At 43.3% G+C, this 17,426-nt stretch overlaps 1 protein-coding gene across 1 annotated transcript in view; it reads left to right on the forward strand.

The window, feature by feature from the left end:
- Positions 1-16,792, forward strand: part of SETDB1 (SET domain bifurcated histone lysine methyltransferase 1) — a 34,661-nt gene extending 17,869 nt beyond the window's left edge. Inside the window, exon 5 of the mRNA XM_086947453.1 lies at positions 14,618-16,792. Coding sequence (XP_086803579.1) covers positions 14,618-14,735 — 118 coding nt within the window. The 3' untranslated portion in view covers positions 14,736-16,792. The remainder of the gene's footprint in view (positions 1-14,617) is intronic.
- Positions 16,793-17,426: the final 634 nt, after the last annotated feature.

The following is a 17,426-nucleotide window of genomic DNA, read 5'->3' on the forward strand; positions in this document are numbered from 1 at the left end:
TTGGCATCACAGCAGGCCTATGCCACAAGTTACAGACTGTCCAGAATGCTGCTGCTCGGCTGGTGGAGAGAATTCCTGCCAGACATCACATCTCCCCACACCTCCGTAAACTCCACTGGCTCCCCATTTCCAAGAGATGTATTTTTAAGGTCATGACCCTGGCTTTCCGGGCCTCCAAGGGCAAAGGCTCGGCCCATCTGAAAAGCACTCTGAGACCGTATGTCAACACCAGGACATTACGCTCAAATTCCCTACTTCTGCTGGAAACCCCTAGATTTAAACGTACTCGCGCCGGAGGGAAAACATTCGAGGTCTGTGCCACTCGGTGTTGGAATAACCTCCCGGTTGCATTACGAGCCTGTCAAACCGAATTAGCATTCCGAAAGTCCCTGAAAACACATCTCTTCCCCATATAATGCCCCATTGGTGCCTAGCCTCTAAGTTCCATGATTTATCAGCGCCGGGACGCCCCGTTGGGGCAGCTGTTGCGCTTTACAAAATACACAAATAAATAGGGCGAACCGGCATATGTAGATTACACGATTTGTCCGGAAACCCAGGTGTTTGAGCCGAAGCTGGGACCAAACAGGCAAGCGTATAGAGTGGCATCATTAACACATTGCACGCAAAGAGAGTGAGTACAGTAAACCTACGGATGATTGATTGCTGGTATGGCTAAGGCTATCTAATGGTTCAATGTAAAAAGACACTCCACGTACTACCCCCAGGATTTCGTTCAGTAATCTAATTCATTCTTGAAGTTGTGGTCAGGATTCGCCTCGATTGAGTCAATGGAATAAGGTTCTAGATAACATCGGGTTGTTTATCGAAATACTGGACTAGAACTTGCTGTCACAATGATATGGGCCACCTCGTAACCTTATGCACAGCAAAATGCAAGCTTTCATGCACTTGGCTTGCAAGACACCTAATACTAAATGGCATTCATACCACATATTTTTAAATTTTTACCATACAAAACAGTGACTGGCAATTCATCATTTCCATATTAGAGAAAAATACTTATCACAAAAAATTAATGACCGAATATATTATATACATGTGTTCATATTCAACCCCCACAAAAACAATTAATAAAAAAATGCTAGATAAAACAACTTTATACACTCACTCATATCAATCTCACCATAAAATCTACTCATGCACACACACTCACATTCTGCAGAGAAAATCTAAAAAACAACAGAAAAAAACTGAGTTTAATGGGCCCAGATAAGAGATATTATTCAAATATTGGCCATGGGCACCATCCCCAATTTTTTATTGGTTATCCTTTTCTTAGGGGTCCTTCTCAGTGGAATTCTCAGCTGTCTGTAAATGGCCTACGCGCGTTTCGGTGCAAGCTAAAATAATGCCTCCTTCAGTGCCAAATACTATTAATTTTCCTTGGAAGACTGGGGGTTCTTCACATTAGTATTGTCAGAACTGGACTTCTTATAAATGCATATATTGGTCGAAATATCTAATTTTCAAGTGTGCCAATGCCAAAATCAAGATCTACTTTTTTATGCTTTGTGTTTCTTTGACATGTCTTTTTATATTTGCTGTAGATGTCTAGGGCTGTTTATCATATAAGGTCCTATGTATCTCGCATCTCTTTGTTTTTCATAGGAGTACCTTGTTGGTTATGTCGCCTTCTGGAAGTTAATCCTGATATATTATATGATTAGTCCGTTTATCGATAGATGTCAGATCCTAAGCGAGGCGTTTTGTGGCTTATCAGAGATGTGGTTTCGCCATACGCGTGTAACGTGGTAATTCCTCCAAGCTGAGAATACCACTGAGAAGGACCCCTAAGAAAAAGATAACCAATAAAAAATTGGGGATGTGCCCATGGACAATATTTGAATAATATCTCTTATCTTGGCTCATTAAACTCAGTTTTTGTCTGTTGTTTTTTTAGATTTTCTCTGTAGAATGTGAGAGGGTGTGTGCATGAGTAGATTGTATGGTGAGAATGATATGAGTGAGTGTATCAAGTTGTTTTATCTAGCCTTTTTTTAGGTCGAGCAGACCTACCCTCAATGCGTGAGCATTGAAGGTGTCTGCTTCAGACCTATTGTGGCCCGTTAGTGAGAATGCTGGGAATGAGGACACCAATCTGTTACGAGCTCGCAGTTTTCACCGCGGGAGCGCGCGTCTGATATGCGCAGAGTCCCCGCGCATGCGCAGAGTAACTCACAGCCCTTGCACAGACGCAGGCAGGCAGTCCCCACCCCTCTGCATGCATGCACGCACGCACACACAGGCGAGCGCATGCACACAGACACTCGCTCACACACACACACACCCCCCTCCCCCACAGTCACACACACGCACGCACACAAAGCCCGCCCGCCCGCACTCGCGCGCGCACATGCTTTCCCCCCCCTCCCCCCTCCCCCGCTCAGCAACCCACTCACCGGCTTCCTTCGTGCGGCGGCTCTCCTCAGCTGCAGGGCCCGGCAGCAGGACTCTTCTTCCCTCCTTCGGCACCGGGGCGCAGGGTAGGCTCCTGCCTGCTCCGGTGCTCCAAACACGGCGGCTCCGTCCAATCGCGGCTCTTCCGTGGGAGGCGGGGTAGGCTCCCGCCCTCCTACTTCCTGTTTCCTGTTGTCGCGCCGGCCTGCCTGACTTCCTGGTCGCAGGCCGGCAGTGATTTGCGGTATTTATTTTTTAAGCACGAAATCAACACAAAGGTATTGGAGCGTTTTACACTAGTTTTTAATGTAGGCGCTACATCTTGAAAGTGTTGATGATCGGGGACACTAAATGGTAGCTGACTTTTCTTTGAGATGCCACCCATTACCCATGTGCGGTAGGCGATTACATGAGGTGCTGGCACCATCTGGTGTGATGGAGGAGGTGCATATATCCTGTGTATCCCGTCGTGCTCACACAATGGGGCTGATACTTGTGTTTGGTGGAGTGGTGCGTGACATCTGCACGCTGTGAGCGGCGCCAGCTGTGATTTTTAGGAAAAATGCGATAACGGGATTTGAATTAAAACCGTGTTTGAGCAGGAAAAGGGGGACGTTTTACAGCAGACGAGCAATCCACATCTCCCAGACATTAAACACAATGAGAAGCACAAGCGTTCTCCATGCGCAACGGCGTGAGTGTGCACACACGATCACTAGTGGGTCAAGTCAGTCGCAGCGCAGTCTGACTTTGGAAGACAAATTGAAATGTAACTTAAAGCATGATTCCTTTATTTCAAGATCACACCTGTTCGTGTTACCGTGTGCTGCTTTTTGAAAAGCACAGAGCGGTTCTTGGTTTACAGTTCACGTCGTTGGAATGGAGAATGTGAAACTGAAACTTAATTTTGTGGTTATTGGTTTATTTATTTTTAACGCCATTAATCTGGTTCCGCTTCTTTCATTTTCTGGGCGACACGGCTGGAGGCAATATATATATTATGTGTCATCCGTCACTTGTCCGTCGGTTTATTTCGATTTTTGGAATTGGTTTGCAATCCCCCGGGTTGCAGTCACAATGTAGGCTAGAGGCACGGCTGCTATTAGTTGTGGATACTACAGAAAAAAACCCACAATTGTTTCATGTCTGGGACGTGTGTGCACTGTGGGCAGCTGTGTATATACTCGTGTTGGGTGGTGCGTGAGTTTGTGTCTGCGTGTGGTATGTGTAAGCCTGTGTGGGAGAACAGTGGATCGGGGCATGCAACTTTCAGGCACCAAATATTCTCTTTATATGGCAGCGTATTTATCAACATTGTCCACGGGACCTGGCCCACCCGGGGCTTAAGGAAAACAAGGTCCTTGTGGGCCCCCAAATCGGTACGCCATAAAAGAGGAATGCAAAACCTTCTCGACTGACATCAGGGCATCATTCCTCCTCCCCCCAGCGCTCTGAAGAGTCTAGAAACTTCAGGCGCTCCCATTCCAGGCGGATAAGGGAAGTAACATGCCCAAGCAGCGGAGCCAGGATTCCCTACATAAACATGGCTATATATAATACTTAGAAGCACTCACAGCGCTTTGAAACTGCGCAACTAGTAGAAAGCGCGTTTTTTACAACAGTAAGTAGGATATGAATTTGAATGCAAGATGTTTCATACACTGAGTTCAAAAGCTCTGTCAAAATGCACACACTATAATACAAACAGCGCTAGCTATCACAGTTTTACCTTTCTTAGCGCTCGAAAACACTGGCAATATTACCTAATTTTACTGTATGGATTTTATCGAGCTCTGAAATATAAATGGCTCATATGGTCTTCTGAGCTGTAGGTCTCTAAAGCACATCTGTGCCCTGGAGACATCCACAGCCAGGCCTGGGAGACATCTGAAGGGACAGTTCCTGATATCTGGCAGGTCTCAGATTTAGTGGGCAGCAGTGTGCGGGCGGTGTGCTTTCTGAACAGCAGAATAAAATTTAGGTTTCCAGGTCGCAGCACCAAAAACATGTTGAGTATCGGCCAGGAATGATGCTCCTCTGAACCAGAGAATACACATGCTACATAATTACACTGCGCTCAACACAACATACACTCCAAATACCACTCAGTGCCACATAGTTACACGCCACATAATTACACTGCACTCAATGCAACATACAATCCAAATACCACTCAGTGCCACATAATTACACACCACATAATTACACTATACTGAATGCAACACACACTCCACACAATACCACTCAGTGCCACATAAGTATATGCTACATAATTACAATGCAACATACACTCCAAACAATACCACTCAGTGCCACATACACTCCTCATAATACCACTCAGTGCCACATAATTATATGCTACATAATTACACTGCGCTCAACGCAACATACACTACACACTCAGTGCCACATAATTACACACCACATAATTACACTGCTCTCAATGCAACATACACGCCAAATACCACTCAGTGCCACATAATTACACGCCACATAATTACACTATCTATCTATCATCGCCCTCACTCTATCTATCGCCCTCACTCTATCTATCTAGCTATCTATCTATCTATTGCCCTCACTCTATCGCCCTCCCTCTATCAATCTATTGCCCTCACTCTATCTATCACACTCACTCTATCTATCGCATCACCACAGCATCACTCAGCACCACCACAGCATCACTCAGGGACACCACAACATCACTATGCGCTACCACAGCATCACTGAACGCCACAGCGTCACTCGTCGCCACCACATCACTCAGCACCACCACAGCATCACTCAGGGACACCACAACATCACTATGCGCTACCACAGCATCACTGAACGCCACAGCGTCACTCGTCGCCACCACATCACTCAGCACCACCACAGCATCAATCTATGCAACCATTCAACAACTGGTTCAAATATGTTCTCTCAATGTTTCAAGTTGTATTACAAATGTCACAAAAAGATGTTAATATTTAACTTCTGTTCTTGTATTTTCGTCACAATAAAATACACTGAATATAAGCCTCACAAAAATTATTTACAAAAGTTTAAGCTATTGCCATTATAAATTACAATAACTTTTATTTAAGTATTAATTATTACGCCATTGTTATTTGTAATAATACATCTAAGTCACGTAAATACAACAAATATTGCATTACAAATGCTATAGGTGTCACATTTGCAATAGTTATAACTATTGGCATTGGAAATGACAAAGCTATTAATTTCGCTATTTTCAAAACCAACACATAAATAAAAAATGTGTCATTTACAATACCAATAGCTCAAACTTTCCTAATGCGAGACCTATTGCATTGCAAATGCTTGTTGGTCTTGGGTCTAGTGTGGATAAGGATATCTTTCATGTTTTTTGACCGTTTAAAGGCGAACCTTGGTTGTTCTATGGTCAAGGTGCCGGTATTAAGTATGGACCAATGGCGTCTCACTATTTTTCTTATCTGGTTGGATTTTGGTGTGAACGTGGTCACACATGTCATTGGTTGGTCAGATGGGGGATTTCTTTCTCTTGGTTCTGTCAGACTCTCCCTATTATTGTTCTGCGCCCTCTTCATACTTCTTTTTATGTCTCTAGTTGGGTATCCTCTTTCTCTCAGATTTCTAGACAGTATAGTAGACTCAGTTTTGTAATTGGCCATAGTACTACAATTGCGTCGTATTCTAAAGAATTGCCCAAATGGAAGGTTAGAGCGTAGGGCTTTGGGGTGATGACTGGTATAGTGTAACAGGCTCTTGCGGTCTGTGCTTTTCTTAAACAGGGTAGTACTGAGGGTTCCTCCTTCTATGCTAATTTTCAAGTCAAGGAATGCTATCTGACTATCTGAGGCCGTGATGGTGAAGGTTAGGTAAGGATTGATGTTGTTGATCCACCTAAAGAACTCAGTGTATGAGTCTCTGTTACCTGACCAAAAGATCAGGATATCATCTATGTAGCGTCTCCATAACTTGATGTTCTCATAGTATGGATTTGTCAGTGCAGATATGTGGTTTTCCTCAAAATTAGCCATATAGAGACATGCTATACTGGGGGCTACCATGCTCCCCATGCAGGTTCCCTGTACCTGATGATAATAGGTCCCTTTGAATTCAAAGAAATTCTTAGTGAGTACTTTTTCAGCGCACTCCATGATAAAGGGAATGGGTGTTGCAGATGTCCATTTGGTTCTTTCGAGTGCCGCCTCCATGACTCCTAGGGAGGCCCTCTGTGGGATGTTGGTATAGAGGGCCTCAACGTCTAGGGTTATTAGAAAGTCAATGGATGGTGACTCACCATAGTCTTGTAATAGGCGTAGTAGGTCTGTTGTGTCCTGGATGTAGGACGGTATTTGTTTCACAAGGGTCTGTAGGAAATGGTCGCAAAACTTGGACAGAGGTTCTAGCACTGAGTCAATCCTGGAGACAATGGGTCGACCCGGAACTGGAGTTATCCCTTTGTGTATTTTGGGCAACGTATAAAAATACGGGACCCTAGGGTTTTTATTTACTAAGAAGTCTGCCTCTTTTTTACTCAGCCAGGCTTGACATTCTGCTGACTCAACCATACTCTTGATGGACAGTGTGAGACGTTCTGTAGGATTCTGTGTGACTGCCTTGTAGTATCTTGTGTTATCAAGCTGCCTTAAACATTCAGTTTCATAATCCACCGTGTCCATTATTACAGTAGCACCCCCTTTGTCGGCTTGTTTGATAGTTAGAGAGGGGTTGTTGGCTAGTGTATCCAGAATGTTTTTTTCTTCCTTTGACATATTATTATATGTCGAGGGGTTAGGTAATTTGTTAATATCTCTCAGAACAGCTTGTTCAAAAGCGAGAACTTCATTTGGTGTCACACCGCTGTGGGGGGGTGAAGGTGGAGGCGTTGTGTAGGCCAGAGTCATCCTGGGGTTCGTGCGTTTGCCATCGAAGAAAGCATGCAGTCTTTTCTTTCTGAAGAATTTCTGCAATTCGACAGTTTGAAGAAAATTGTCGATTCCGTTTTTACCATTACAAGATGGCCCCCATAGTAGTGGACCAACCAGTGTAGTGGACCAACCAGACGAGATCTGCATAAATTATAAAACCTGCACTCCTAGCACCCACACTATCCACCCGGTTCCGGCGGCGATGGGTAGGTGCTAGAAGAGTAGCTCAGGAAATACCAAGTAAGTGGCGACTAGATGGCTCTTTACGAGAGGATTGACTCAAGCGCGTCCCCATATATAGTTATACCAGGTCTCTTTAACTTCGGGATAATGTTTAAAAGTATAGACGTCAGTCCGTTCTAAACGCATGCATTTTGTACTGCAGGGACACAAGGGCACTCAAGCTACGGAATTACGTCTAAAAATACAGACGTTGGTCCGATTTTAAAAGCGTGTATTATTTACTGCTAGGACACGAGGGCTCCCCAATCGGCACATTCGAACAGAGCCGGGGATACTTATTGTCACTGGCTGACCAATTACATTACACCCTATTGGTATTTAGCCTACACACGTAAAACTTGACTAGCTTTTAGCTAGACTGAGATAGCTTTTATGTTCACGCTCGTCGTGAGGTCCACAGATAAAGGCACCAGTCCGACTTCAAAACACGGGCATTGCTTTCGGCAGTGCTACGAGAGCTCCCCCTATGGCATATGCAAGCAGAGCGGGGGGTGTTCTTTTATTTATGTACACCGACTTACATAACCGGTGTCATAACTAAGGACACTCGACTGTGCACGCCACCGGCACTAAGTTGACACATGCAAGCATAGCCGAGGGGGATTACGTATTATTTTTCTACTTCTATTACCAAACCGGCACCATAGTAAAGGACACTCGGCCATTGCAGGCTATCGGCGCCGAGTGTGCACAAGCCTCACATCAAAAAACCTGATGAACCTTCCCCATATCATGAGCCCCTCACAGACAGCGTTCATGCCAAGGGTACTGTGAGAGTATATGGCATTCAATTTAATTCAATTTACTTTCCAGACCTACATTGGTACAAATATATCCTTTGTTGTGACATATAAGAGAGGGCACGAACCAAAGACAATCCCTCAAGTCTACCTGAACTTAAAATATGGCCCCAGACCACAACCCCTTAAGAGTGGATAGCATATATCTTGAGAACCAAGGGCAGAACCACAGACTTTTGACCTTTATCGTGTCCCCATACGTAGCTAGTTGCAGTCACTGAGTATGAATGTATTTTTCTGACACTAATCTGATTACCCTCCAATACCATTGTGTGAAAACACTAATGAATCAATGTGTATAGCTATAAGTTATTAAGCTGTTCCCCTATATATAGCCTAATGGTGGAAGATCTCCCTGAAGCTTTACCCGCCGGACACTGTCGTTGTCTGATTGTTTGTAACACTAGGTGAGTTTTGAAATAGCAGTAGATGAGGGATCCCATAAGGGGATTTTCGATTCTAAAGTTTTTATATTCTAAAGTTTTTTTATATTCTATCACATGTCACTCTCACTGATATTACACATCTGAGAGTGCCTGATACACTTGTGCAAGGGTGTTGATACACGCCTGATTCCCACTGCCATGCCAAACGCACAAGTACCACAGTCAATGATGTAATCTTGTATTTTTCCTATAAACGTTTTTGTGATATGCTTTTGCCTCTTCTCCTAACAGGTACTGACAATCACAACTTGAAGAAGGGTAATATAATAGTGTTATCCTCTCCATTCACAGTGTGGCAGCCATACGAGCATACATACACCACACTTTAGATAAACCAGTGTAGACAGTCCCTTCACCATTAGATACCTGCTAGATAGTCTCCTTTGGTCCTGAAGAATCGCTAGATAAATTCGCCATAGCGAGAAAATGTTGACCAGACTACAGTAACCCTTGGATAAGAGTTGGAAACATTATTTTCCATTACTCTCCTCCATGTTAATCATTTTTAACTAAAGCAGTGGCCCTTTGAATAAAGCATTTTTTGGTACCACTAGCTTTATTTTAACTCACCACATCCACGTCTACCACTTGATTCTGGCCCCATACCCGCACTTCATCTATACGGCAGTTGGAAAAAGATCTCCGATAAAGAGCCCCTCTTTGAGGTGTTGCCCGTTGGGTATTGCACCGCCGACCCAACGAGGAGCAGGCCCAAATGATGAAGCATGACACCTGCAAGGGTGTGTGAGGGCATTAAATCCAACAAAATGGATTCCCAGGGTGAATTTCTGATCACCCTACCATAATTCACCAACATCACTGACTGTACCTACTTCTCCCTTTGTTAGGAACAGCTCGACATCTTTTGATTAGATATATTGTTAGGGCACGTCGTGACTGGACCTTCTGCTCTCTCTTTTGAACAGTAAAAGCCCTTCACTCCTTCTCCTTGATACCAGAAGAAGTAATCACACCATAATTTGTTGAGATGGAGAAGTGGAATAAGGGCAAACTACCAGGGACCCAGGGCTGTTTTTAGTATAGTGGAAGAAACTATTCCAGTTATAAGCAAAAGGGGGTAGGTATCTGTGTTGAGTGATAAAATGGAGGTATTAAACATGTTAGTATAGGAGTGGATAGGACTCATCTGGTTTGACTTGGGGACCTCACAGTTGAGGGGAACCTGCACGTATAGGCTGCAGGCAGCGTCTGAGAGTTCACGAGGGGCAAAACCAAAGTGGAATCTGTCTCCTGAGGACTTGGAGACCATACTCCACACCGTTGGTCCACTTCAACTTGGGCTGGGGTGTAGTGGTGCTTGACAACGTCTGTTTTGGTGGGTCCGGAGTCCTTGCGGTTCTTCATGGGTGCCTGCACGATAGTAGCTCTACTGGTCCACAGGATTTGCTGGGTCTTTGTTGAAGGCAGGCCGTCCTCCCAGGATGTGGGAGGCACAACAGCTTGTAGTACGAGACGACTTTGACGCAATTCGAATGGAACAGCAGACAGGATGGCAGGGCTGGGGCCAAGTCAGTTGCTCCTTCTTCAGTCTTTGCTTTCGCGGCTCTTCAGTGTCCTTCTTCATAGGTCAGCAGGATCTGTTTTTCTGGTGCCAAGGGCTCCCCTAAACACTTGATTTAGGGGTGTTACTGTAGGGTAGCAGCCAATGGGCTACTGACTCCCTGGGGTCACTATGCCTCCTATATGACCAGTTCCTTTGGGAAGTGGGCATAACTCTGTCCCAGAATTCCTAAGTTTGCCATCCCCAAGATGGCTAACTCTGAAAAGTAGTCTCCACTCCAGGTAGCCCACCTTAGGGCTCTGGACAAGACTGGGGGCATTCTATCTTGTGAGGGAAGCCATATTTGCATACCAAACGAGGAGGCTCTTTGAAGCACCCCTGCCTTGGAATGCTAATCAGTAGGTCATCCTATGGGAGGGGGTGTTAACACCCTCTGTCCGAGCAGGCTTTCTTTCTGGTCTCCTGAGAGCAAAGGGCCTCACCCTTGGGGGTCAGAAACTGTTCTGTAGTGGCAGGCTGGTGAAACCTGTCAGTCAGCACACCTGTAGCTGGTAGGTTTCTGGGGGCACCACCAAGGGTGCCCTCTGTGTACATGTATTATTAAATCCAACTCACAAGATGTTTGAAATCAAACATCCCAATTTTCAGTGAAGCTATCATGTTGCTGGGGAACTCGTTTTCACCAGTGTCCAGCATGTGCTATAAAACGACTCCCCTGTTCACTTGCACTGGCAGTGATGGATCTGACCAGCATAGGTGCATATCTGCTCATGCAGATATGTCTTCACATGTACTATAAGGCACCCTGTAGGTGTGACTTACAAATATCACATGCAGTGTTACAGAACATGGCAGACAGGGACGTGTCAGGTCGTGTTTTCACCTTTGTGTGCACCAAAACACGCAGCCTGAAATGGCAGCTTTGCATGAGTTTGGTGAGGGCTCCCTTAGGATGGCACAATTCATGCTGCAGCCCTTAGGGACACTCTTTAGTACCTCAGGCTCTAGGTACCAGAGGTACCATTCACTAAGGATTACAGAGGGTACTAGAGGTATTGTTAATTTGGGAAGCAATAGCACAGTTTTGTGAAAGGTTTTGCACTGGGGCCTGGTTAGCAGGAACCCAGTGCACTTCCTGTCAAAATCACATCAAATATTGGGCAAAAAGTGCGGGACCATGTTAAAAGGGGGCACTTTCCTATAAGTGGGAGAGCGAGAGAAGGTAGAGAGTAAAGGAATCATTAGGAACGTTAGGAGAAATGTAGAATAAAGGGAGGTGAGTTTGAGAGGAGTGTAGCAGGGTTATTTCTAATGCCTAAGAGCTAAGAGGCAAAGTTTTCATGCAACTGTCATAGGTTTGATGGCACTGATTGAGGGACTTTGACTAATTAGTCACGGTTTGAGGGGCATTGACTTGTTAGTGTGTGCCGCTCATCCTGTCATCATACCTACCACAGTTTCAATCCCTCTGAGCTCCTCCCACTTTCCTGAAGACCACATCCCTTAAAGTAAACCGTCTCCAAATACCTAGCATCAGTCTTCAAATTCACACGGATCCCGTAACCAAACTGAACTCAACCAAATTTGCCATAGTGACCAGTTGAGAACAGTATTCTATTTACAATCACTAACACTCCAGCTGAAGAAGTCAGTGAAGAGGTTGAGTGATACTGATGATATAAGCTGTATGCCTTGTTAGCCAAAGAGATGTGAACGTATTCGCACATACAAGACACAGTCATAATTACCTTTAGATGAAGAAGCAGTTACCCAGTCTCAGGCATCACATCAAGTATGCAATATTGAGTCAGCCCTAAATAGCCTCTTACTTATAATAAAGATTGGGTGAATCATTGGCCTGGGTCAATAGGTGAGTTTTAAGGCATTTCTAGAATTAGAGGAAATTCTTTTTAGGATAGGATAAAAATTTGTAAGGCACACTAAACCAAAATAGGTGTCAAGGCGCTAAGCAGAACAAAAGGGAAGCAGACAATCACCAACTATGATGCAAAAAGCTAAGTCTTTACCATCTTCCTGAAGGAAGCAAATGAATTAGCCATGGTGATAGAGAGAGGGAGTGTGTTCCAGAGTTTGACGGCCGCCACGGAGAAAGAACCACCCCACCCATCTGGAACGATAAAATCTAGGTAAGACAAGCTTTTTCTGGGTGGAGGACCTCAAGGATCTGACTGGGGTGTACCAATGGGATAGGGTTGCAAGGTGAAAAGATTCAATACCATGCATGGCCTTGTACTCCAGATTCCTAGCCTTAAAGGTGATATGCTTCCTAATTGGAAGCCAATGTAAATTACGAATTCAGACCCTTGTCAAAAATGACACCCACATTTTTGGCAGTTGTTATCGGGACAGGAAGAGGGTCACAGGTATCGGTTATTTAGTCTTGAAAGTGGTGGCAGAAGTCTGAATCCGATCAAGTTACTTACCATGTGCTTCTTGGTTAGGACAAAGGCTTTTTTAATTTATTTATTGTCGTAACATAAGATCAGCCATAGCCGACACGTGTTTAGCAGTGAACCAGCCTCCTGAAAGTTAAAGTGGGCATTGGTGCATCATGTTAGTTTTTAAAAATTCGATTTATTGGCGTAACAGGATACTTCTCATATTTGATTACTTCATTGGATTCAATATTTAAAATCCAAAGATAAATGTGCTGCTATCCAGCATGCTTATGTGACAGCATCATACACAAGACGCTCTGGTTGTTATTAGGTTAAAAAAATTTAATTACCTGGATGGAAATTTGGAATGTTATTTGAGCTTATAAAGCCAGTAAAGATTTGTATGAAGATTCTTTAATATTGACACCAATTAAGCACTCTATTTAAGGATATGGACCGTGAATATGCCTAATTTGTTGGGCATTTTTATTTTCACCCTTAATTGATTTGCCTCCACCTGCATAATTTATTTTGTACTTCTATTTTTCAATTTTATTTCTGCTGCCCCATACCTACCCTTGTCCTCCTTACCACCTCTGCTAAAGCATACTAATGTTAAATAAATAGCTCCACCATATCAAGCGGTACTAGTCAGCTCTCAGCGCAGGTGAGGTGTGGCACAGCTGCCAGAGCGGCTGACTTTGGAGTGCAGGACTCGCGAATCGATCGCCAGCAGCAGCTCAGCATCATGTGACTCTGGGCAACAGCTCACTTAATCTCCCCGACGGCCCCCAGCTCCAGGGTACTCTTAGGGGTGATAAGCCATGCTTTACAAATCTGGAATTTAGATTTCGTGTAAGCCACAACTCCATTCCCCTCCTAGCTCCCATTAGCCATGGCCCGATGCTTCTGTTGTGGTCAGTTGTAGGTTCTAATATTTCTCCTTCACCTAGTCCTTAAAATGGCTTGTGTACTTCCCATGTAGGTAGCTGTGCACAGCACCTGCATAAAGGGTTTTGCTGCTGGCTCTTTACAAACTATGTGCAGTTTTTGCCTTGGCAAGAGCACTTGAAATCCAGTACTCTAAAATAAAATAAAAAAAACTAAGACCTTTGATGGAGAAACAGATGCTTCACACTCTTGAGACAAACCTTACTGAATTGTCCTAGACTTGTAGTAGATGTTGTTAAGACTTCTTCCATGGGTCTGTAAGAAGAAGAAATGGGTGGAATTGTCGCTCTCAGTGGGATTAAGGTTCGGTCATAGTGGATTAGAGGTAGTCCGTTATGGTAGTTTTTAAATAGCCGGCTGATGGAGGTTTTAGAACATTTACTACTGAAGGTGTGAGGTGTAAAAACTGTGAAATGTTGTTCCTTAGTCTATTAGTGGAAGAATCCTTGCAGTTGCTTAAAATGAATATTGGGCACAAGTAGTTTTACCTTTAGGGGCACTTCTTGACCTTTTATTGAGTTTAAAATATGAAGGCTGGCAGGGAGGACGAGTACCTTTGTGTGGGTATGGAATGGCAGGGCGTTGTGCAAAGGTACATTATACCTTGTGAGGGCAATTCATGTGTTTCAGAGATAAAATGTCAAGAATGGTTGTTTTGTAAAGAATGTTTACTTGGTTAAATTTGCCTTCATTGTGCCATTTAGAAACTGCGTCTAAGGGCCTTCCCAAATCCGCTTGCAAGGGAGCCCTTATAGTTAATGCCCCCCCCCCCCAATTCCTAATATGATAACCTAAAATGCAACAACAAAAAAACACATGCATGGCTAGTTGTCATTTTATGTTTACATTTATTTACTTTAAAGGCAACTTTTTATTGAAATAAAATACCAACACTATTCCTATTTCTTCTCATTAGGAGGATACGTGCAGGAACTGAGTTGACCTGGGATTATAACTATGATGTCGGCAGCGTCGAGGGAAAGGTGCTTTTGTGCTGCTGTGGATCAACAGAGTGCAGGGGTCGACTCCTGTAAAGTTGCTGGTACCTACATAGCACTCTAAGGAATATAGACTAGTTCTGTGTCCCTCTACTCCTCCTTCTAAGGGCTCCAGCCGTCTTCGTCCTGGGAACTTAAGAACTTTTTTAGTTCTTGTTGAAGTCTGAGAGCCTGCAAGTGGAGGTAGCTATACAGAGATCATGAGGTTACGCTCGATGACCCTGGAGTTTACAGTGACTATATTGTTTGTGAAGGTGATGTCGGCACTGAGGCGGGACTGTGCAGAGCTGGATTTAATAGTCAGAAAACACTACTGTGACGCCTCCTGCAACACCGTACTGAAGAATTCTGAAGTTTTCATGCACTTGAGCTTGATACACAGACGCCCACACGTTTTCACCACACAACTTGGACTGTAAATTTACTCTCACCTGTGATTATATTATGACTTTATTTTTTACTAGAAAATGAATGTTTTTTTAATTGAATTAAAACTGAAAACTAGTTGGGAAATATTTCCCAAAGGCCTCTACTTCTGCGGGGAGGAGGTTGGATGGATAGGTATAGATATCAAAATATTGGTGCTAGGTCATGTACACAGAGGTTATTGTTGTAGTTATCCCAAAGTATTCACTGATAAAGTACACAAATAAAGCTTCCTGGACATCATTCTTTGTAAAATCTGAAGGTAGAGAGACTGCAATTCAAATTCAATCTTCTTCACTTCAAAATTTACCAATGTTGTCAAATCGAGCCTCGGGTCCTGAGTTTCACTTCATTCTCTGCCTAGGTTCGGGTTACGCAGGCGATTGAGGGCACCAGCCTCCATTTACTATTCTTGCTGGAATTTTGCAACTGATTTTAGCAAATTCGTTTTTTTTTTTAAAGGATGTCTACTTCTACAAAACGAAAAATGTTCACCTGTCCCTTTCATTCAAGAAAGTCAGTGGGTTGTTGGTATGGCCTTGGTATCTTGTTTCTTGCCCAAGTGGCCAGGGAGGCACATACTTTAACATTCTTTTACTATGGGTAAAACCAGTTGTAGTGGGATGAAGGCTGATTAAATTATGCTGTTTGAGTGATTGTCTGTGTCATCCAAGGATACTTACATTTTTGGAAAATAGGCAGTTGGCACCTCAGTCCCAAGATAACTTTTAGGTTTTGACTATGTGTATGGAGTGTTAGTCAGTCTGTTTAATTGCATGTGTTTGGATACAGAGAACAGGTGAAGTGCTGATATTACGGTTAAGTGAGGCCATTCAGGGGGTGCACTTGTATTGCCAATGTTGCCAAAGCAAGTGTTATCAATCTCATTAACATGCAGGAATTCTTTAGCAGTTTATCAGATAAGCGGGTACGATACAATAAAATTAAAATACGAATAAAATGTAAATGCTGATTACCAGTTTGCCATGGTATTCCCGTATACTCTGTTCCTTCTGCTCTTCTAAGCTCCCCACATTTGTACATATTGTTTATTTGTTTATTTTTATTATTTTTGTTACAATTCTTACAGATACTGTGCACCTAAGGCTATATTTTTCATTCAATTTCCTGAAGAATCCAGGACCATTGAAAGATTGTATAGGCCCCCTCTTGGCTTCCTCGCCATAGCGAGCCGCATGTACTGTCCTAGTTGTAGGTTTTCAGTATTTGCACAACCATCCTACAGATCCGAATTTTTGCTGTCTGGTCTTGATTGGATGGTAGGATTCAAAGACTTTTACTGCGAAGGAGACTTGCCCGGGGGGAGACCTTGTTAAGAGCTGGCAGTAGCTGGAATGTGCTTCATAAGGTGGATGCATTACTTGAACCTCAACCTCTCTACATGGTTTGTTTTTCTTTGACCATATTTTGTGTTTTTGATTTTTCTTTTTAGAAAATGTTTCTTAGTCAAAAATGTGAGAATGTTTTTGCGTAACATTTCATAACACTAGGGTTAGCAGTGTTCTCCTCTTTTAGAAGCTTTAGCCGCCCTGTTAGAAAGCCTTTTGTTTCATCTTATCAACTGTGGAACAAAGGCAGATTTAAGATGTACTTTTTTTATAGTCCCCAATTGTATATTTGCAACCATTAAACATATGTGAATTATTGTCTTGTGTGTTTTCCTTATTAATATTCCCCTCCCCCAATGTGTTAATCTTGTTCACATTTGTCTAGTTTCCCATGTTTATCTTCCCATGCGTTTAGTGGCTGTTGATCACATTCTAGTATATGTCAACCAGCCATAACCATTGGTCTTCCTTTTGGTAACATTCGCCAAAGTACTTAGAATAAACTACTTTGTGGCTTTGCAGTTACTCGATTTCTCTTTTTGCTCTTAATTAACTTTTGCTTACCTATAGCGTTGTCTTGCTTTGTTAGCCCACTAACCTTTTCAGAATCCTAAACCTCATTCTTTTGAAAAATGTTATCAATTATTTCTAAGGCCATATTGCATGCTTCACTTGTGCTGCAGCTAGCTACCCAACTCGCTGAACCTTTGTGGCCGTTACTGTCGACTTAAGATGGTTACCCTTTATATTATGTCAAAATAATACCCGGCAGAATGGTTAACAGACTCCCTCCAACCATAATGCGAAAAAGAAATTTTTAATGACTAATCATACCAAAAAATAATTATTGTAATTTTCTTTCTAAGGCCAAACGTTTTCTGTAAGAGCATCATAACTGTTGCCTTGATGCAAATAATGTAAGGACACCTCTTGCACATTTTACTAAATCTAT

This window comes from Lissotriton vulgaris, chromosome 12 (assembly GCF_964263255.1).
Source record: "Lissotriton vulgaris chromosome 12, aLisVul1.2, whole genome shotgun sequence".
NCBI classification, from domain to species: Eukaryota; Metazoa; Chordata; class Amphibia; order Caudata; family Salamandridae; genus Lissotriton; species Lissotriton vulgaris.